Raw genomic sequence first — 23,383 nt, 5'->3', positions numbered from 1 at the left:
TGAGGTCCGTTATGTATAGAGTCCTTTGATCATTTACTTCAGTTTTTAATGGGTGACTTTGTTACATATTGGTCTGGATGGAAATGCTATATGTTGGAATTACTTGTTGTGGAGTGTATGCCAGGCAGATTGTTGAACCTGCCTGCATAAACATAATAGTTTTGGGTGTAATTCAAATGCCATGCTATGGTGCCTATAGTCTTGTGGACATCACTTTTAGTGATGCTCAGAAGTTGAGTTTTCAGAGGGGCAAAATATTTATCCATTATTTCTCTGTGCAGGTTCAAAATAGCAGTTGCAGTACCAAATCTGGAAGAATTGCTGAAAGGGACTCCTACTGAAGTTTTTGCTTCTCTCTGGTTAACTTGGAGAAAGATAGATTTGTTTTATATACATTATACAGAGTTGCTACGCCTAGCTGCACTTTACAAGTACTCTTCTGCATTGTTACATCTTTGCCTAGCATCTACAAATGCTTACTTAGTCAACAGCATATTGATGAGTAATTCTGCTTGTACAATGCAGGTATGGAGGGATATATTTAGACACTGATGTTATAGTGTTGAAGCCTTTGGATTTGCTGCACAACACATTTGGTACTGAAAGAATGAGGAATCACACACAAAAGCTAAATGGAGCAGTGATGGCTTTTGATAAGGACAGGTTTGTTAAGTGTTCACGTTTCTGTGGCCTTTCATTCAATGTGTGTATGGATGCCAAGTGAATTGATGGAATACAGGGAAATAATTGTAAGAAGATTGATATGTCTGTTGATTCAGACAGGAGTGCTGCTAATTTAAATGTGTGAAATCTTAATCAAGGAATGCCCCACTGACTTATGATCAGGGTTGCATTCGACTAGGCTGAAAAAGCCAAGCAAGTACATAATGCGATTCACTTCATTTCAAAGTTTGTTATTTCAGTGAGTGGTGATGCATGCACAGCATGACCCTTTGAAGCTAAATTTAAAGTCCAAGGTTGTGAGGCTTCTCATCTGTTTCTGAAAAATTCCTCTCAAGACCACTAACGTGTTTCAATGCCGCTTTCATCTCATGTATAGATGTTAGAAATGCTTCGTTCAGTTCTGAAATTCTCTCTTAACACCACTTAACATCAAAATACCGTTCCCATCTGATTGTCCTGATGCTAAAAACACATTTCTTTGGATTTGTTTGATGCAGCCCGTTCTTGTTGGAGTGCCTGACAGAATTCACAGCAACATATGATGACCAACTTCTGGAGTATAATGGTGCTGGACTTCTGACACGGGTTGCTCATAGGTTGGCACAAGAAGATTCGAGTGCAGATTTACTGGCAAGCTTTATCGTTCAGCCGCCACAGGTGTTTTTCCCTTTGGAGCGTGGGAAAATTAGGAGGTAAAATAAAATCTGTCCACCATTTCTGTTTGACAGCTTACTGCTTCAGATGAGTATATGAAGTTATGTTGTTCTGTAGAGATACCTGGTGTACAGTAAGTTGGCTCTTCTAAATGGCTAAGCCACATAGGGGACATCATTAAGGATCAATATGTTGAGAAACTGGCATGAGTTTAGTAACCATGTGTTCCTTATGCATGTTTCTGTGAATTCCACATTTCAAGAGCAGGGAACCCAACTTTGATTTCTGGTAAGAAAAGGTAACTTGATGAATAAGTGCTAATGCGTAAAATCATGGATCACGGCATCTTCAGTTTGTAAGTTCCCAAGCAGGCTTTGGAGTTGTGGATTTTCATGAGTGCTTGATGAGATAGCTGTGATTCGAGAGGATAGGTTGGATTATCAACCTCCTTATTTTGGTGATCAAGCCGCCTTCGACCTTGCATCTTTCATGACACCTCCACTTCTCTTCGGTTTAGAGGAGGAAGTAGAAGTTGAAGGGAAAACTCTACATAGAGGAGAATGTAGAAAATCTAAGGAGTCATCCCATGTATCTGAAAAGGCATGTTAGAAACTCCCAAATCTTGAAAATATGTGGTTTCCATTTCCCTTTGCATTCTTGTTTCTTTTTGCATTTTCTTCTTCCCAGTAGCTCCAAGTTACTCGAAGCTCCTTTGAACTCTCAGTTTCTGCTGCATCTGTTTCCATGACTGGTTTTTGTTTTGATTTCTGTTGTAACTATGTTTTAAGAAAGGGTCTTATCAGCAAGTCTGATCTGGAACTGCAGGTTAGATCAGGAAAGACATTTATGATGGGGCTGCATACACACTGTTTAATTCAGGAAAGGAAATAAATAACAAAAAGAATTTGAGAGCTAGAGTGCTCTTGCACAGTAGACGACACCAGATTGGCCCTCAAGGTTAGTGCCCCTTTTGGTATTTCTTTAATTATTGAAGATGAGCCTCTACACAGCCCACTTGTGGCCTGCTCATGTGACTAACACGGTGGTCACAGACCAGCCCTCTCTTTGCTAGTGATTCCTTGCATGGGTGGCTCTTCAATGGACCAAATTCACTCCAATTGCTGTGTCATTAGTTGGTTTCACCAACCTTGACCAATGAGCTTGAAGTGTGTCTAAATCACACACTTAGACCAATGTGTCCTCAAGCATATAGAGTTGCAATCACTCCAATGTTGACCAACATGCCATTGAAAAAAGATTCGATATGTCAAATGGGGCCTTTGGTCTAATTGTGCAACAATCTTCAAGCTTTGCCCTAACCAATGCTAGTTTGGGCAACTCCTAGTTTAGGCAGGCGGGTGGGCAGGATTGGCACGGGCAGGCTATTCCAGTGTGGGCAGCAAAGCCCCTCATGAGCAGTCATCGGCAGCAGGGGCCTTCGTGGGCAGGAGTTGGGCAGCAGGCTGGGTCCCGACTCCCTTCAGGCGCAGGCTGGAATGGTGTGGCAATCAGGCAGGTTTGTTTGACAGACCTGCCACACGGCAGGCAACAGGATCTGTTTAATCGGCCTGATTTGACAAGGCGGATTGATTTTTCTCTCTCCCTGGCCTATTTGAGGCCGTGTCCCCATCCATTGTAGTGTATGGAAGTTAGGGTCTTTTGGCTATTGATACACACACAGCCTTATACTCAAATTTTGTCTCTTCTGCAGCATTTTGGTGTTCTGCTCTCTTTCTCAGTGTTCTCCTCTCTCTCTCTCTCTCTCTCTCTCTTTCGTAATAAGTTATTGTATTAATTACAAAAAAAAGCACAAGATTAAATGATTACAAGATGTAGGATGACTCTAGGCCATTGTGCATAAACTCGCTTTACAGAAGATTAAATAACAAAAAGAGTACAAAAGTCATGGCAAAGAAGCAAAAGAGATTGCTGTATACCAAGGAGCTAAATCCTCCCTAGGGAGAAGATGAGCATGTTGCACAAGATCTAATTGCCAGTGTAGAAGACCCTTGAGTTTGACTGTCCTTGGATGCCCGTGGTAGAGTCAAAGACGAAAGTGTTCTTCTCTCTCTCTCTCTCTCTCTCTCTCTCTCTCTCTCTCTCCCCCAATCCCCCACCCCTTGCACAGTTAATCAATCCAAGCATACGCTTTTGCAACACAATACTTTGACATTGTATCGGAGCAAGTTTGGGGCTGGACAGACCCAAAGAGGAGGAGTTGCCCTGACAAGAAGGTTGCATTTTCAGCATACAGGTATAAGCGGGGAGGGCTTTGCATCAAGTCAAGGTTGAGGCGAGCAAAGCTGCTCATGGAAAGAAGCTTGTTTGTGTAGGAACAACAATCAAACCATGGAGAAGATTGTGTTTTGAGCCCTTTGCAGAAGATACGAGTCTTTAATTGCCTCTAGTGTGAGAGAAGGAACTACTGAGTTTGTGTGGTGCAATTCAAAGGCAGTAGGTGGATGTCTTGTGAAGCAAACATGGAAATTCAGGCCATTATGGATTGTAAGGTCCCTGTCCTCTTGGCTCTACCATAGGATAAGAAGCTTGATGGAGAAAACTACATCATTTGGCATGTAATGACGGAGGCCATCTTGGAGTCTTATGATATGGTGGAGCTTGTGACTGAAGCAATTGACTGTCCAAAGGTCAAAGAATCTTCTACTCTTTCTGAGACGGAGAAGCAGTTGTTAGAGAAGGTTTAGGCGCATTGGGACAAGTTGAATGCCTACATTTGCTCATATTCTTCTTTCTCTTATGCACTTGCAAAAACGAGATTAAGGCTGAATGGAGGGTAGTGTGTCTATTTATAGAAAGATTCAAGATCTTGTACCGTGCACCATTTTAAAACTCTCTTGAACCATGCACCAATTTAGGGATTTGATTCATTAAGCATTTTTGGGGCTGTTTAAATGGCTAATTCAGCATGTAATGCTTACGTTAGCTCAATAGGAGCATTTGATAGGTGGTCATGAGATATGGTTGGAGTTAGATCAGCTCTACAATCGGATAACACCTATGAAGCATGTCTCTTTGGAATTGTAGACATGGACCATGGACCTGAACAAGTCCGTCTTCATGTGAGATCATGTCAACAATCTCGGGCAATGGCAGATGTAGATTTTGAATTGTAGTGACTTTGTTGTCATGGCTACCCCCTCGGTATGGGGTATTTTACTCTTCTTTGATCACTTCGGGGTGTTTCAACACCATTAAGTGGGAAGAGCTTGTTCCTATGGTGCTGATTTTAGAGGAGCAATTCAGCAACATGTTCCGCAGCTCAAGCCCAATAGACCAATGCCTTTGGATTCCAATTTGACACCCTTCGGATGGAGTTGGCTCCGACCAGCCTAGCCTAGGTAAGCTCCGTGCCCAAACCGGCTTGTTTCGAAAAAGGCAAGGGCAAAGTGCTGGAGGAGCATCTTCCTAGTGATGAGGACGAGCAACCGACTGTTGGCCGTGTCCCAGATATCTTTGACTTTTCAGTAGGCAGCAATGCAGATAATTCAAAGTAGAAACTATTGGTGGAACATTGCAAAATAGCGGAAGTGGAGAAGGTTGAGCCGGAGGAGCGGGGTTCAAGTTCTCTAGACTTATTACCAGCAGTTGTTGGCGGATATGGATGTTGAAGTTGAGTATTTGCTCAAACATATTTCACCAATTGTTCGCAAGACGTTGGATTGGTAGATGCAGCGTGCTTCTCTTGCTTCTCCTATTCAAGATTCTTTTGACATGGCTCCGGCGCCTTTTGCACACAAAGGCCCTAGAACTCCATAGACCAAGCTTTCCATTGACGGAGCTGGTTATGCGGAGGCGAATGAGCTTGCCGGTAAATTGTAGCTTACCACTCGGCTGAAGTAGTTGCTTGATGAGGAGTCAGAGTCGAGTCTGGACATTCATATGCGCTCCAAATTTGTGCAGCTCCAAGCCCGACTTACCTCTGTGGAGGCAGTCTCTAGTAAGCGCTTGTTGAAGATCTACAGTTTGGAGGAAGTGGCAAAAGTTTAGAAGAGCCGTGGACCATTTGGAGCAACATCTTGCCATGGTTACAGAGTACAATGGAGTGGAATCATTTGCTTCGTGATGTTCGACTTGGAGCTACCTTTCTGGAGGTCTTGGCTGCCAAATTGGTTTTCTACAATATGCCTTAGCTGCCTCAATGGAATAGGATGGATCTCTGGCTCTAGCAGCACCATCTTAATTAGCATGGGCAGCAGGGCTCCTCGTGGGCAATCACGGACAGCAGGGCGCTTCATGGGCAGGAGGTGGGCAACTAGCTAGGTCCCTTTAGGGGCAGGTGGGCAGGGGGCAGGTCTTTCTGATAGACAGTGACAATACAGCACTCTATGCTATGCAACAGATCAGAATTAGGTTTTGGCTATCTACTGCAGATCAATGGCTAGGGTTTGCAAAATTAGCCTTTCTGGCTGTGGAATTGCTTGTTTAAGAGATTTCAACCAAAATTCCCAATTTGCCTATGTTTTGGGTCATCAAATAGTGAAGATCCAAGGCAAGCATTAGGCCAAATGTTTACAGACATGAGGTCTGAAAATTGAAAGCATTAAATTGAGCATCCAATCTCAATGCAAATGCATATCAGAGATTTGTGTTTATGAAAAGAAGATAGACCTTCATTTGGTGTTGTCCAATAGGTTTGCTCTAACAGTGGCAGCTCCATGACAATTTACAGCTTCCTAATGGCTGTACTGTAAGCGCAGGGAAGAACGCAAGAAAGACAATACTTTGAACTTAACCAACTCGATCACTTATCACCATGAGAGAGAGAGAGAGAGAGAGAGAGAGAGCACTAGGTTGAGAGGGGAATCGGTCTCTCTCTCTTTACATGAATTTATTGAAACAAAACCATGGATACTAAGTGCTTGAACCATATACGAAAGGTTGATTTGCTGCAATGATGAAAATTAGGGTTTTGAAACACTAATTTCTGCAAACTTTGGTAGTAAGCTGATTTTCTTCTTTAGTGCTTGGATTAGATCAAACTAAGTAGAAAGTGCTTCTTGGATGAGAGATAGGTAGGAGAATACAAAGCATGTAATTGAAATTTCAACACGAGAGCTTATTTTAAATGAAGAAAGGGATCTCCAATATATATGTGTGGACTTGGGTGCTCAAAAGTGGAAAGTAGAGGTTACAAATGACAAGTGCTTGTTGAAAATGACAAGTGTAGGGACACTTATCTCTTCAAAATGACACATGTCATATTTTAGATACCACATGTCACTTTTCTAAAGAAAGAAGCTTCCAAACCTTCTACTTTAAAAATCTCTCAAATGGATAAGAATTTGAGATAGTTGTTGAAGACAAAATTATGTCTTGCGAAATTTCGTAGCCTTTGACATGAATAAAAATTCCATTTGAGTAATTTTTAAAAATAGTAACTTTTAGGAGTCTTCAAATTGAGCTTTTGGAAAGCTTCATTATATAAGTTAACTGGTTTGTGGTTTGTTTTTCCGATCATGAGCATCTGATTTTACTTTTTGAAACCACTCATTATATGGGCTTCTAGTCAATGTGATTATCTGAGTATAAAAACCTTAGCCATTTGAGCTTTTTGGTCAATTTGATCTCGATTAAACTTTTAATCTCTCTTGGGCATCTCGTCAATGATGACCCAAGTATAATTATAAGACGTTTTGGCCATTGGTCACTCTTAAATAGAAACACAAACATTTAATCATATTTTAAAACACTTAAATAATACAAATCATCTTTTAAAGTATACGAGAATCAAATTAATTTGTAATCATTGAGTCAATATGCCTTGGTAACAATTGATATACAAAAGATTTGTTACATTCCTCCCTCTTGAAATTTGTCTTGTTCTCAAGAGATCGATTGAAGTGTTTCCGATCCTTCAATTTCTTTATAAGCTGCAAGTAAATTTTAAATTTCAAAAGGAGTTTTCTAAAAAGATTTCTTCCTCGTTTCTTGATCACATGAAAGACTACTTGCTTTGGTTGAAGTATCTCCTCCTATTCATCTATTTCATGTGAATATTCTATTACACATTCCAATGGTGCACGCTATTCATAAGGCTTTAAAAAATGGATATGAAAAGCATTGTGAATTTTTCAATGCTGTGGAAGTTGTAACTTGTAACAAATATCATTAATTTTTTAGTAACTTGAAATGGTTTATAATTTCTTGCTGCGAGCTTAGTGACTTGGGATGAAGGCTTGTTAGAGTTTTTTAGACAAGCTTTGTCAAATTTTAGTCACACCCAATCTCCTTCTTGTAAAATCATTTGTTTTCGATGCTTATCTATTGCTTTTTTTTGCTTTGTTAAGATCGTTGGATAGCTCATCTAACTTGGGTGAAAACTGTATCCATATCATACACGAACTCATCGGCATGAAATATCTTCTTCTTGGTTTTAAGAATAGGTCATAAGAGTGGTTTTCCATATATGATCTCAAATGGTGCTTTACCTGTAGAAGTATGAATTATATTATTATAGGTATATTCTACCAAAGGAAAATATTTTTCCATTGTTAGTTGGCTTTATGGTAATAGAGCAGTTCAACACATCCAATATTGTGAGATTGACTATCTCACTTTGACCATTAGTTTGAGGATGATAAAAAGAAGAAAATGTAAGCGTTGTATCTAAATTTTCTAAAAGAGCTCGCCAAAAGAGACTAGTGTTTTATGGATCTCTATTATCCACGATGGATTATGGTAACCCATGATACTTAAAGATTTGCTAAATAAATATTCTAGCCATATGTTGAGACTTGATAGTCTTCTTAATTGGAATGAAATGAGCATGTTTGCTAAACCTGTCAATAATAGTCCATATGCCATCATTGCCGTTTGTTGATTTTGGTAAATCAAAAATAAAATCCATAGCAATGCTTTTCAAGGTTGGCTCGGAATTGGCAATGATTGTAAAAGCCCTACAGACTTTTGGTAATGAAGCTTAATCTTTTGGCATGCAAGACATTCTTTGATAAATTGTTCAATGTCTCGTCGAAGACTAGGCCAAAAGAAATACATTTCAAGACTAGGCCAAAACAAATCCATCTTTAAGAGTTTACTTTTTGATCAAGTTGTAAACTCTGCCAAATGATTTTGAAATCTTTTTCAGAGCATATATGTCTCTCATACTAGTGAAATTTGTATGATGAATCATGGACATTGCTTGAATATGAGGTCTTATTGATAGGGCATTAACTATCTTGTTTTGCTTTCTAGAAATATGCAGTTTTTGAAAGTTAAATTGAGCTAAATAATTGACCCATCAAATATGCTTTTAAAAAATCTTTGATTGGTTGAGAAATTGTTTGAAATTGTCACGGTCCATCTCGACGAGAAATTCTCCATCTAAAAGATAGTGTCTTCAATCTTTTAAAGCTTGAACGATGGTGATTAACTCCTTTTCATAGGTAGTAGCATTATTTTCTGTATTTTGCAACCTTTTGGTTGTATAAGTAACTCCATGCCCTTCTTGGCTGCATTGATGCAGTCTCCTAAAGCATCACATTCTACAAAGAAAGGTTTCAATAAATTAGGTATAATCAAAACATGTCCTTTGCTAATTTAGAACTTTAGAGCTTCAAAAGATTTCTTCTCTAGTTTGGTCCATTGGAATGCCACTGCTTTCTTGGTTAAATCATGCAATGGGTTAGTAACCATTGTAAACCATTCAATGAATCTCCGGTAATAAAAGCATAATCCCAAGAAACTTCGAACTTCATAAACACTAGTTAATTCTGGCTATTCTATAATAGCCTTGACTTTTTCTGGATCCATCTCTCTCTCTCTCTCTCTCTCTCTCTATCTCTCTCTCGGGTCTCTTTATTCGTCATCGGCACCATGACTCGTGAGAAGCACAAGGCCTTCAATTTGCATGCGATCCATGTGGAGAGGGACACAAAGAAGTCCAACTCCCACCATTGGATATGCAAGTATTGCGGGAAGCGCTATACAAGTGGTGCAACTCGGCTTCTCCAACATCTTTCCAAGACTGGGGGGTAAGTTGCTCCATGCAAGGAGATCCCTCCAACCATTGCGGAGGAGATTCTCGCCAAGATGAGAGGGGGGATCCACAAGAGGAGGAAGAAGTGGCTTATCGGCACCAACTCCTATGCCTACTAACGAGGAAGCATCCAATGTGGGTGTATCTTGAACCGATGCAGGAGAGGTCTCTACCATTGGTGGTGGGGGCTCCACATCCGCATCCGGCTCCGGTAAAAGACAAAGAGTGGAGACTCATGCAGTGCCGGAGAGACAATCGTCTCTCTCTCAAGCACCCGGTCATATGCGTGGATCGGTTGCCTTTCTTAGAGAAAGGCAACGACTTGCGGACATTGAAATTGCACGTACGGTGATTGAGTGCAATCTTGCATTCAATGTCCTAAAGCAAGAGCAATGGAAGAAGATGGTAAAAGCCATTGCCAATGTGGGTCCATGTGAAGGATGGACCGGTGTCACATACAACGACATGAGGACGAGAAAGATTGATGAAGAGAAGGAGAGGATTGATAGAGCCCTTTATCCTATTCGGGCCGCACGGATAAAATATGGTTGCTCCATTCTCACCGACAGATGGAGTGATTGTAAGAAACGGGGCATCATCAGCATACTTGTCTCATGTCCACTTGGCACTTACTTTTTGCGGGCCGTAGATATTGGCAAGAGGGGGAGAGAAATGATGGGCGCATTCATCTACCGGCACATTCGACAAGCTATCATTGAGATATACATTGCAATTTGCGTTTTAAATTTGTTTCACTTTCTTTCATAATGATAAATCATAATATCATGATTCATAATTAAAATTTGATTTATACATAACTTGTAATTTGTAAATTGTGGTTGTAGGTGGGCCCCTCAAATGTTGTACAAGTTGTTACCGATAATGTATCGAATTGTCGGCGCATGGGCCGTTTGCTTGAGGCCGAGTTCCCTACCATTGTGTGGACTCCATGTGCAAGTCATTGTTTGGACTTGCTCATGGAGAACATTGGGAAGCTCAAGTGGATGAAGAGGGTGGTCTGCAAAGCTACATCAATTGTCACATTCTTCATGGTAAAGGTAAAGGTGATTGCAATGTATCGTGAGCATAGCACACTTGAGTTGAAGAAGCCTTCTTCAACTCGCTTTACTTACATGTGGTTATTGCTGGAGTGCCTTTATGAGGTGTGGTCCGCCTTGTGCCAACGCCTTGTGCCAAACAGTGGTGTCCACTCTATGGAATGAGTGGAATGAGCATGAGACAGAGGAGGGCAAAGCCATGCAGCGCTTGTGCCTTAATGAGTAGTTTTGGCAAAAAGTCCGTGACGTTATCATTGTCATGACTCCCTTTTATAGGGTGTTACGTATGAGTGATTGCGAGGGGTCTACCATGAGCCTTCTCGTTCACTTCTTTAAAGCGGCATTGGTGGAGGCACGTGCTTGTACAGTGATCACAGAGACACAGCGTGCACATGTTTTAGAGACAGCAGAGAGGAGATGGGCGTGGATATATAAGCCCATCCATGGTTTTGCTACATTGGTACATCTAGCCTACAAGTCACCGGCGGTCATGGATGAGAGAGAGTTCCGTTCAGACGAGCTTGCTTATTTGACTCGTGTGGTCCTGTTGATGACCACAATGCAGTGCTAGAGGAGCTAGGATGCTATGCAGATCAAAGAGGGCATGTGGCTTTTGCTTCTCCCACTTGTTGGAGAAGAGAGTCACTTGTGAAGCCTTTATTTTGGTGGCAAAACTTTGGATACGCACTGGAGACCCTTCAGCCCTTAGCCATCAGGGTTCTTGCCCAGGATTGCTCTTCGGATGCATGTGAGAGAAACTGGAGTGCCTATTCTCTCATTCACACAAAGATTCGCAATCGGCTTAGCATATGACAGTTAGAGCGGCTAGTCTATTGCCGCACTAACTTACGCATGATGAGGGCTATGATGAGCATGGGTAGTCCGAAGCAGGTAAAGTTTAAACACTTAACCATAACATTTAAAATTTGTTGTTTTAACTTTTAAACTTTAAACTTTGAAGTTTAAACTTGATACTTTACAATTTAGACTTTAGCATTTAGTATTTACAATGAATCATGATCAATCTTACGTGCGTCACTACATTGATGATTGTGTAGGTGAATGTTGATACATTCAAGTTGACGGGCGACACTTTTCCGAGTGTACATAAGGAGGTGGACGAGGAGGAGGAGATGATTTTTGCAAAGCTCTATAGAGAGCTTATAGCAGCAGATACTTGTGACACTCGCAGTAGCGTGCTCGTGGGCGAGGAGTTCGAGTAAGTGGTAGCAGGGGCATGGTCATTCGACGCCCTCCATCATCGAGGAGGGGTGGTTCGAGTGGCTTGCAGACATATGTAAGACGGGGCTCTAGTAGCTCACATCTTGTGCCTCATGATGACATCCTCCCCTTGCCTACAGAGCCGCCACCTAGGGAGCCATTATTTGATGATGATGGTAACCTCATCAGTGAGGATGAGTACGAGTCTGTCTCATCATCGGTGGATGCCGAGGAGTCATCTTTAGACTCTCTTAATGAGCACTCAGATGGTTTTGATGATGATGATGATGATGATAGTGATGCCTCATCATAGATTCATCATTCATATGACATGTCATATAGGTCTCTTTTTTTTTTTGTATCAGATATACTAGATTGTTGTTGTATTGCATGTTTTGCGTAGCCCATGCGACCGCGATGGTCACTCTTATGTATTCATCTTATTCTGTAATGAAATGGCTATTTCCACTTTAAACATGTATTTTATGACCTATCATTTAATGATTTATGGTTTTTGTTATTTAAAAAATCATCTTAATTTTTTTTCGTACTAATATCGTATCATACCTTATGAAAAACCCTAAAAAATGGCACGGTTTGAGAGAGTTTCAGTGATCCCCCTAAACTCTAAACCCTTCAACATCTATAAATAGATACACTACCCACCACTTAGCCTCATTCCTCTTGTGCAGATTTCAGCCAAGAACCATCCACGTGGGGGTTCTACATTTGCGACTATTGCCACTCCTTCCATAGCTCGAAACCAACCTTCCTCCTCGGATAGGGTGGTAAATAACCGGTTTAGCACTAATTATAGCAAGTATAAAATTCACATAAACTGAAAATGCGCACTTAATCACTTTAATCTTGGACATTGGACACCCTGGTGACCCCAAAATTGGCGCCCCTTACGGTATTTCTTTATCTTATATCGCAAATACAAGTATAATTAAGATCCTCTGATCTCCTCCACCAATCCAAGTGCCTCTTGCTGTCAAAACTGACCAACAAGCCTCCAAACCAATTTGTCCCTTGATTTGCTTAGGAATTGGCCTTCACCCTGCTCCTTGAAAGACAAATTCAGCCACAAATTTGATATTGATTGACTAGCTTATTGAATCTCCCTGAAATTTCTCAATTTCAGTTGCTGGAATTCAAGTCCCAGGCCTTCAATTTTGAGCATCCATCCTGAGACAACTGTCAAAATCCTAATTTCTGCTATAAATTAGGGTTTACAGTAGAGATTGACTAGAATCTCTTTCTTTGATGGCTCAACTCTTGGAAAATGTTGAGATAACTTGAGAGAGGGCTAGGGGATGAGAGAGAATGCTATAGAGAGAAGTTTCAAAGTTTCATTGTGAGCCATAGAAGTTGTCATCTACAGCTTAGGACCACTAGAAAGATTGTTGTTTCCTCTTGTATGTTGTCATTTTTAGAAGGACCTTGGGTTTTTGTCACTTGCTCTTGGAGGGCTTCAAACTGCTATCACATGTAGGATTGATCCTTGGTGGTTGCAAATCACATTAGTAGCCTCTTCTTGCTCTCTAATAGTCTTCTTATCACTCACAATGGGTGGAATAGATTTCCATTAGTCCCTAAAAATATTTTTTTCACTTGCATGGCTCGGCCAATTTATCTTTCAAGTATCCTTGAGCAATTATTGACCCTTAGGCTGACATTAATTAATTAATTAATGCCTAGTCTCTAATGTCACTACTAACATTAGTGGCCAATAAATTGGTTTAGACCCAAATTTGACACTAGATACCACCTAGTACTTGTCTTGTATAACTTATTAAAACTTTTGCTTGTAACACCCATTGTATCCTCAGGGTCCTTTGCTTGATATCGTGAAATTACTACCATCTGCATCACATATGCTAAACAATCGTGCACATTTGCTTAATATCTTAATTAAATGTTATCGGTAAGATTAGAGTATCTCAAAATTTCATGTCCCCGTGATAGGCCTCCCCCTTGAAATCCTTGCAATCATCCTTAACTGCATTGCATTGTGCCACAGGAAAAGCATACTGCATTGGAATTTCTATAAGGCATCATAGTCACAACATTGGCCACTGTTGTGTCCAACATGCCATATGCCCCATGTCCCAAACTTGCTGAAAATTCTAGCTAGTATATATATAACATAAACTAAAAATTAGTCCAAAACTGTTGCTAGAGACCCATTGGATGCATCCATAACTCATGTTTCTCAACTGTTCGGATTTCAGAACCATAGTAAAGGATATTCTCAACATAAACCATGGCTGAAATTGTCAATGGTATTTACTAACATGTGGCTGTCCATGGAACCAGCTGTAAACCATTGAAAACTGAGTACCAACTGATCACTTTTTCATTTAAGAACTAATCACAAATTGATTGCAAAAACCGATTAGTAATTAATGTAAAAACTGATGTAAAACTAATTCCAAAAGTGGACCACAAACGGTTCTTGAACTAATAAAAAATTGAGCTGAAACTGATCAGAATTTTTATCTCGAAACTGAGGAAGAAACTCATGCCAAACTGATCATAAATTGATATAAAAGTATAGTTTTAGTGCGTGGGTGAAACTCAAAACTCATTTGCATACATCTCAGAGTGACTAGTACATTGAGTAGTGACCTCATGGAAGACATACTATCAACACAGTACCTTGGATGCATGCTGAATACATCCAAGATCCACTACATACGAGAGCTGTCCACAACTAGTGGAGTGGAAGTGCTACCTCTCCTTTGAATAACAAGCAATACTCTGGACCCTTGCTCTGTTGAGCCTGATTGAGCTTGAACCAAAGTTGGCTCTAACTGAAAGGCATCTTGGTGAAATTACATTAGATCCTTGCTCTGCTAAACTTGAGTGAGCTCAATAATTGAAAAGCATCTTGGTAAAGTTGCAACAATTGAGGATGGTTTGCCAAGTCACCCTCATCCATCCACTTTGCATCTATTGGTGAAACAATGTTGAAGCTTCACCAAGAAGCATATGAAAACTTTATCTCTAACTTGCCTCAAAACCTCCACTAGGTTGTAGGCCTTTCTTCCCCTTTAGCATTGCAATGCTTTATACTTTCACAATGTTGCAATTCTAACTTACTAATATGCAACATTGCATCTAGTCAACTAACCCCTTATGTGTACTTGACATGCTAGGAGCACTAGATACATTATGAAACATTATTGTTTATATACTTTGGACCATTACAATGTGACTGTGCATGGGAATTTGCATATTACTAGCCATACCAAGATACATTTTCTCCATAGATTGCATGCATTACTAGCTGCAATTTTCCTCATGACCAACACTATATGGAGCATTTGCACACAGACATTAATACCACGAGTCTCAAACACAGTGATTGCATATATGCATCGCCAAACTTGCCACTTTGTGCCTGAGCATTATACCAACATTGCTCTACATGGGATTATGCATTTTACCAGCCATACACAGATACATTGGGCTTTGCACACCATGTATTGGTGGCTGCATATGATAAGGAGTTGTGTCATACATCCACGTATGTGGTCCTTGACCCACCATAGCATGGAAACTAGTGTCACCGCCAAAGTAACATGGCTGCCCCATAATTGCATTCATGCATACCTTACTATCCAAAAAACATTGGATTGGTGCTTTCAAGTTGGCCTTGCATATTCATCAATTGCCCCACTAGCATCATTTGCTTATGCTCACTACCCACGTTTGGAACTTCATGCTACTGTATTGGCTCTTTCTCTGGTGCATCTTATTGTTCCAAATCTCTTGAAGTTCATTTCCTCTTCTTGCCTTTACTGCCTTCCTTTAAGGGGTTCAAAAAGCGTATGAACTAAGGATCATTTGCCAGTTGCATTAACATTTCAGTTGTTGTCCTCAAGTGATCTTTACATTGGTAATCAAACTCCTCTTCCTCTTGCTGGTCATCAGCTTCAAGAGACCTAGAAGGACCCACATCTTGGTCCAAACCAACATTATCAGCTGCTTGTCTTGCTGGGTGCCTTGTCCAAGATTAGACATTGCATTTTCCCCAACACTTTGTGAATTTTCAGATTGAGAGGCATTGATAGATGACGGAAAGTCAGATAGAAAAAACGATGAAAAAGCACGAGTGATTCTTCTCCTCCCAACCACGCCTAGATCAGTGTTGGCCCTCTCACTCGGATTCCTTTGCCAGCCGTCAACTTCCTGGAGTCCTACTATTCCTGGACTCTCTTACTCTCTAGGCTCCCCTTAATCCCGTTCGGGCGCCCAAGAGCCCGGACGGTCATTCTCGTGCATGTTCCCCTAGATTTACCTTAATGTGACATTAAATGTCACTTTTAATGTCACATTCCATATTTATGACCTTAATGTGACATTAAATATCAAATTTAATGTCACATTAATGTCACATTTTCTTCCCCTTAAGAATCGGTTTCGTCCTCGAAAACGATACTTGGAAGGTCTAACTGTAAATCGGGAAACCTTTTCTTTAAAGTACTTACTCGCTCCCATGTTGAGCTTTCTTCTGAACAATCTTTCCACTTAACCAAACATTCTTGATAAATAGTATTCCTCGTTCGTCTATTACGAACATTTAATATTTTTTCTGGTTCATGTGGATTAGATTGGTCATAGAATAACTCCTCAATATCATCATTTAAGATTAGATTATCCAAATCACCCAGCTTCTTTCTTAATTTACTTACATGAAAAACTGGATGTATTTTACTACCAGCAGGTAGTTGAAGCTTGTAAGCCAATTCTCCCACCCTTTTAAGTATTATGAAAGGACCACAATACCTTGGTGAAAGCTTTGGACAGTGTCCATTTTTCATAGTTTTAGTTTGTTCAGGCACCTTAAGATAGACCAATTCTCCTTCTTCAAAGGAGATGTCTCTTCGGTGAGGATCTGCATATGCTCTAGCTCGATTTTGAGCTTTTTTAGTATTTTCTTGAGCAAATTTTAACATACTATTCATATCCTCCAAAAAATCTTTAGCTGCTTGAACCTTTTCCTTATGCAGTCCTACTGCAAAAGGAGCTCTGGGCTGAAACCCATACATTAATATAAATGGACTATATCCAGTGGAAGAGTGCTTGGCATTGTTATATGCAAACTTTGCTATCGGCAAATACTCTTCCCAATTAGTTTGCCTTTTACTTACATATGCCCTAAGCATATCTTCAAGAATTTGGTTAATCCTTTCAGTTTGCCCATCTGTTTGCGGGTGATCCGCCGTACTCATGTTAAGTTTAGTATCCAATTTTCTAAATACCGCACGCCAAAAATGGCTATCAAATTTTCTATCCCGATCAGAAACTATATTTGCTGGAAGGCCATACAATCGGTATATGTTCTCTACGAACAATCTAGCCAATTTTGGTGTTTTAACATCAGTTGAAGTTGGAATGAACCTAGCCATTTTGGTTAACCTATCCACAATCACCCACACAGAGTCGTGCCCCCTCTGTGTTCTAGGTAGAGCAACAATAAAGTCCATGGAGATACTCTTTCATTTTCCCGAAGGAATTTCTAATGGATGGAGAAGTCCTCCCATTTTTAATTTTTCAGCTTTATTAACCTGGCATTTATTACATTTGACCACATAGTCAAGGACGTTCTTATTCATTCCAGGCCAATAGAACTGCCTTTTAATAAGACTATAAGTCTTATTAACTCCTGGATGTCCCGCACTAGGGGTATCATGACACTCAAAGAGTATCTGGCGCCTTATTTCTATATCTTTCGGGACACATACCCTACCCTTGTAGAGTAAATAACCATTATCAATGGTAAAATTCTTCCACTTGAATCCAGTTTGAGCAACCCCTGATGCTCCCTTTCTTTGTTGAACATCCTCAGATATTCCTTCCTCAGTAGAAGCACTTTCAGTTGGATCCCCATTTTTTATTGCTTCCCATATGTTGGAATATGCCGGATCAACCTGGCATTTGCCTTTTAAAGATTCAAGCAAGTTGGAAGTGAACTGAGTAAAACTCAATTCATTAATGATGGGCATTCTGCTGAGTGCATCAGCTACTATATTATACTTTCCATTTCTATATCTGATCTCATAGTCGAACTCTTGGAGAAGTTCGGCCCATCTGGCTTTACGTCCGTGTAAATCTGGTTGATCATTAAGCCACTTAATGCTTTCATGATCCGATAAAATCAAAAGTTTGGCACCATACAAATAGTGTCTCCATTTCTTCATTGCATGTACTATTGCATACAGCTCCCTCTCATAAACAGAATAATTCTGTTTTGCAAATGTGACATTAAATGTCACTTTTAATGTCACATTCCATATTTATGACCTTAATGTGACATTAAATATCACATTTAATGCCACATTAATGTCACAGGCATCATCCTTGCTTGATCCCATCTCACTATCCGAAGACATTCTTACTGTAATACTCAGCTGAATACAATTTTAGCACTAGAGTAAAGCTTCTGACCTTTAATTAGGTATCTCTGGTCCACTAATTCAAGGGAGTTGATGGTATCCCGACAATGGAAGCATGCAACCGGCCTACCTCTTGGGATAGGGTGGTAAATAATCTAATTAAGCACTAATTATAACAAGCATAAAATTCACATAAACTGAAAATGCACACTTTACTACTTTAATCTTGGACATTGGACACCCTATTGACTCAAAAATTGGCACCCCTTGTGGTATTTCTTTAACTTCTATGGAAAGTAGATGGAGTACAACTGAGATCCTTTGACCTTCTCCACTAATCCTAGTGTCACTTGTTGTTCAAATAGACCAGCAAGCCTCCAAACTAATTTGTCCTTTGGTTTGGTCGGGGATTCACCTTTACCTTGCTCCTTGAAAGACAAATTTAACCTCAAATTTTACATTGGTTGGTTGGCCTCTTGAATTTTCTTGAAGTTGCTCAATTTCAATTATTGGAATTGAAGTCCTAGGCTCTCAATTTTGAGCATGCATCCCAAGGCAACTTTCAAGTCTTAATTTCTGTTGTAAATTAGGGTTTACAATAGAGATTGATTGAAATATTTTTCTTTGATGGCTCATATTGCTGGAAAATGTTGAGATAACTTGAGAGATGGCTAGGGGATGAGAGAATGCTGTAGACAGAAATTTTAGAGTTTCATAGTGAGAAACGTTGAAAAGCTATTGTTGCTATGCTCAGACAACAATGGAAGTTGTCACCTATAACTTAGGACCACCAGAAAGACTGTTGCCCCATTTTGTATGTTATTATACGTACTTGAAGGACCTTGGGCTCTTGTCACCTGCTCTTGGAGAACTCTAAACTATTGTCATATATTGCAAAATTGATACTTGGTGGCTGCAAATCACATCAGTAGCCCCTCCTTGCTCTCCAACAGCCTTCTCTTTCACAATGACTGGAATAGACTTCCATTAGTTCCTAAAAATGTTTTTTCCACTTGCACAGGCAAGTTTTACGAAGTGGCAGCCTTCTAATCTCATTATCCAGCTTAATTCTAAAAAGTATCCTGAGCAGTTATTGACCCTTAGACTAACATTAATTATATAATTAATCTCTAATCTCTAATGTCACCATTGACATTAGTTGCAAATAAATTGGTCTAAGCCCAGATCTGACATTGGGTCTACCTAGTACCTATCAGGTATAACTTATTATAACTTTTACCTTCGACACCCATTGTATCCTCAGGGTCCTTGGCCTGTTACCGTGAAATAATTGCCATTTGCATCATGTGCTAAACAACCTTGCACATTTGATTAATATCTTAATTAAATGTTATCGGCAAGATTAAAGCATCTTAAGATTTCACGTCCTCGTGACACTACCCTATTCCCATTACACACCACCTCTATCTCTTAGCACTACCACTCCTGTTGCAATGGCCGAGAATGCCTAATTAAATGTTATCAGTAAGATTAGAGCATCTTAAGATTTCACGTCCCCGTAACACCACCCTATCCCCATTACATGCCACCTCTATCTCTTAGCACTACTACTTTTGTTGCAATGGCCAAGAATGCCTACACGGATAAGACATGTTTCAACAAGTCGAAATTTACCACTTGGTTGAACTTCATGCAATAAGTGCTTGAATCTTAGGATCTTTGGGAGGTCATCGTTGGTATCGAGCCTATGTCCGAACTCTCAATTAGCTCACCCTGATCACATTCGCCTCACATGTGAGCGTTGGAGTCATCTTATTGACCACTATGTGGCATAGATTGCACTTGATATATCAATCTCAATTTTGAGCTTCAAGAGTTTTCCATTAAGGAAGGGGATGATCTGATAGTCAAGTTGAACGAGTATCAGCAGTCTACTCACCGAGTTTGCCACTATTGGCTTTCTGAAGTCAAAAAATGATCAGTTTATGTTCTTCTTGAACAAATTGCCCGACAAATACTTTCATTTTATCCAACATATTATCTCACTACCTAGATTGCCAACCTTTTAGGAGTTTGAGTGCTATTTCTTGCGTTACGCGATGTTGCACGATCAAGTTCAAAAGAAGTCCTCCACACACATCCATTCAAAGGGGCAAGGGTTGGTTGCCTCTTCTTTAGGAGGGAAAACCAACAGTGGCAAGAACTTGCAAGATAAGAAGGTAAGCCAAAACAAGGGTGACCCCTGTTCCTCCGATGGAACCAAAGAAACATGACTCCTTTGGCAACAAATTCCTAAGAAAAATAGGTTTTACACACACTGTAAGAGGTTAGGTTATGTAGACAAGGAGTGTCATACCAAGGCCAGGGTCTTCCACCAGAAAACCATAGTAGATTGTTGCGACTGTCTCCACTCTGGCTGGCCAATCCAGTGGAGCTACACCTCCTGCTACTGCACCATTTGCTCCATCTACCCCAATGGCTATTGGACATGTGGCACACGGCTAGCCTTAGCAGCCTATATCTTTTACTACTCCTGAAGGATTAGCTGATTGGTTTGCTAGCAACTCACTTATTACACTTTATGAATCCATTCCTAGGGCATGGCATCCATTGCACCTTCTAGGACCACTTCTCCACCTCGACGTACGTGATGGTAGCCACACACTTAGTCTTTCTCTTTTTAGACTTCCACTGTATATTTACATACTCATTGCATTGCACTTAGCTTTGCTTTTTTTAATTTTCAGTTTTGTTTTTTGGAACATCTTTCTATTCATCTTTGTGCTTGTAGATTTTGATTTCTTTTTGCAGGGTTTTGTATTTTAGTGTAGGGCTAACATGCGGGTTTGGGGTTCCCACCCTTTCTTGGTATCCTATAGGATTCGACACTTGTCTTCGACATTGGCCTCCCTTCCCTGTTGTACCCTCCTTTTGCATTGCATGATTATCATCATCTTTGCACTAGGGTGCTTGGGTAAGTAAACAATTTCCCCACAAGGAATGCTATCCAAGTGGACTTGCTTCATGTGTATTCTCATCATGTAGCACACTACTTTGCATCTCATTGTGCAAAGCACACCTAGTTGGATCTTGAGCTATCTCCATCAGTTGTTCTTTGCACCATACCGGCATCCTTTTTCACCACATTACTACTTCATTCCCCTTTTCCTCATCATCGACACCCTCAAGTGGTTGAATAGCTTGTTTGTTTGGTGATGTGTTGGATCTAACCATCCCTTTTTATTCTCCCCTCTGGTTAAAGCTACTTGACAAGCTGTAAATCATATCTTCTCCCAAGAAAAAACAAGTTCAATGTGATTCCATCCACCTTTGCAGGACTTGGTAGGCCATTGGGCAGTTGACCTGCACCCTTTGTTTGATGCTTTGGCCTCTTTGCGGTAATCACTTGCACCCTCACTTTGTAGGACCTAAGAGGGGATGTTGAGCTAAAAATGTGCTACAAATTGATTAGCTCTTTAAAACATCCCCAAAACAAGCAAATTACCAAAAGTTTAATTAAATAGTGTCTCCCTTGGACGTCTCTCTCCAATATCATTCACTCCTCTACCCTTGAGCATTTTGTACACTCTTCCATTCATCTTCAACATGGATTCATTCACTTCAAGGTTCTCTTCTCTCTTTGTTTGTGTTTGTGTTTTTGTGTTTTGAGTTTGAGTTTTGAGTTTTGTGTTTATGGTTTGTGTTTATTGCGTTATTGTTTGAGTTAAAGTTTTCGTTGTGGTCGTACATTCTGTGTTTTCTCTGCACAAACCCTAGCATATCTTCATAGCTGGGTGACCTTGAACAGCAGCTGGAGGTGTAGACAATGAGCTGGCAGAAAAATGCAGCAGGAGGAGCCATGTGCAGGCAGGTGTCAGCTGATGGAGGGTCACGGACAGGCTGGCAGAAGCCTCTGGAGCATGTTGTGATGGCTGGCAGGAAAGGCAGCACCCTTGCATGGTGTAGATGAGGGTAGACTGATGATGGCAGCAACTGTGGGCTGAAGGGAGAAAAGGGATGATAAATAGTGTAAATACTAGAGGAGCAACTGTGGGCTGAAAGGGCCGACTCTTCTTTGTAGGGGTACATTGCTTTAATGCAAGTTCATTATATTACTCTGTTTCTACCACACACATATGGTTTGAATTTTAATATGTAACAGGTCAGATGTTAATGGGAGTCTCCTCTAGTATTTTCAGTCTGAAGCTTTAATCTTTTGTCTGATCCTTGTTGATACGGAATCCAAGGCTGCTTGTATTCATCATAGTACTTAATGGCTTTTGAGTAAGTCCTAAAGGTTTCTTTGGAGCATTAATGCAATATCTAATGAACCTGTAAAGAAATGTTGCAACATAAAGTGAATGCATTTTGTGCTTCTAGTTACTAGATTTTTTGGACTTACACCCACTGATTCATAATTTGGCACATAAAACGAATGCATTTTTGTGTTTCTAGTAGATTTTCTGGACTAGGCACCTGCTGATTCATAATTTGGCAAACTCATCGAGGATTTACTTTTTTTTGATACAGTTACTTCAAAGCTCCAATCAAAGAGCATCAGCGCAGACAAGATGATGAGCTGTTGCGGTTGATTTCTAACGAGTCACTAACATTGCACTTTTGGAACCAGAAAACTGCCCGACTTGTGCCTGAGGTTGGAAGCCTTGTAGAAAAAGTCATAAATAGTCATTGCTTGAGGTGCTATGATTATTTGTAAATCTCTCTCTGGGGTGCGTGCCATGCGCATACGTGTCTCTGTCACATTCTTTTTCCTTTTGTCCATTCCCTCTCATATGTATGCACAAGCACCTTGCTTGGTTAAACACAGGGATGTTTCACTTACATGTTTGTTAGTCCAACAGAAAGATACATATCTAAGATTCTCTAATAGAGAATACAGTGCCAAGGATAACCAACACCCCTGTTTCTGTAATGTCTCGTATTGAGAAAGGTGTATATAGAAGTCCTCTTCACTGAGGAGTTTGCAAGTAACACTTGCCAAGAGCAAAAGCTAACTTAATTGGGTCTTTATTTATTCATTGAAAGGTTGTCAAATCTTAGTCTTAGCTGTGTTACATACTTTTGAAACACAAGGTAGCTGGAATTTTAAGGTAGATGTGAACAAGTTATTTTGTGATGCTAGGAATGCCTGGGCATGCTTCCACCTTCAATGATGGTAATAATGTGGAGGGTCAGTATTAAATGTTGTGATGATTGCAATGATGTAAAAGATCAGTAATAACCAAAAGTTGTAGCTCAACTGTGAAGCTATCTTTCCAGTTGTCGCCTAGTATTAAAGCTATCTTTCTCCACTGCCGAGCTCTGTCATGAAAGGTGGCCTTGATCATCAAATAATAGCTCAGTTGTGAAGCTGTCTTTCCAGTTGTAGCTTTGTTACGAAG

General features: G+C 40.2%; 2 protein-coding genes across 2 annotated transcripts in view; both read left to right on the top strand.

Annotated features, from left to right (window-relative positions):
- LOC148013529 (uncharacterized) overlaps nucleotides 1-23,023 on the top strand; it is an 80,549-nt gene extending 57,526 nt beyond the window's left edge. The window contains exons 3-6 of the mRNA XM_087668014.1: nucleotides 282-431; nucleotides 526-663; nucleotides 1,182-1,376; nucleotides 22,512-23,023. Coding sequence (XP_087524140.1) covers nucleotides 282-431; nucleotides 526-663; nucleotides 1,182-1,376; nucleotides 22,512-22,698 — 670 coding nt within the window. The 3' untranslated portion in view covers nucleotides 22,699-23,023. The remainder of the gene's footprint in view (nucleotides 1-281; nucleotides 432-525; nucleotides 664-1,181; nucleotides 1,377-22,511) is intronic.
- LOC148013530 (uncharacterized) lies at nucleotides 9,694-21,951 on the top strand. Its single transcript, XM_087668668.1, has 3 exons — nucleotides 9,694-10,075; nucleotides 10,183-10,500; nucleotides 21,820-21,951. Exons 1-3 carry the CDS (start codon nucleotides 9,740-9,742, stop codon nucleotides 21,949-21,951), a joined length of 786 nt encoding a protein of 261 aa, XP_087524794.1. The 5' UTR covers nucleotides 9,694-9,739.
- Nucleotides 23,024-23,383: the final 360 nt, after the last annotated feature.

Source organism: Lygodium microphyllum, chromosome 26 (genome assembly GCF_053477565.2).
Source record: "Lygodium microphyllum isolate KBCC chromosome 26, Lygodium_microphyllum_v1.1.10, whole genome shotgun sequence".
NCBI lineage: Eukaryota > Viridiplantae > Streptophyta > Polypodiopsida > Schizaeales > Lygodiaceae > Lygodium > Lygodium microphyllum.
Note: the sequence above shows the minus strand (reverse complement) of the source record. Positions and strands in the feature narration are given on the sequence as shown.

What these genes read in the sequence shown, in the direction of transcription:
- LOC148013530 (XM_087668668.1), top strand. Translation starts at nt 9,740, where the DNA reads ATGGTAAAAGCCATTGCCAATGTGGGTCCATGTGAAGGATGGACCGGT. An exon ending in AGATATACATTGCAATTTGC is followed by an intron (nt 10,076 to 10,182) that starts GTTTTAAATTTG and finishes TTGTGGTTGTAG; the next exon opens with GTGGGCCCCTCAAATGTTGT. An exon ending in TGCTGGAGTGCCTTTATGAG is followed by an intron (nt 10,501 to 21,819) that starts GTGTGGTCCGCC and finishes ATGAGCTGGCAG; the next exon opens with AAAAATGCAGCAGGAGGAGC.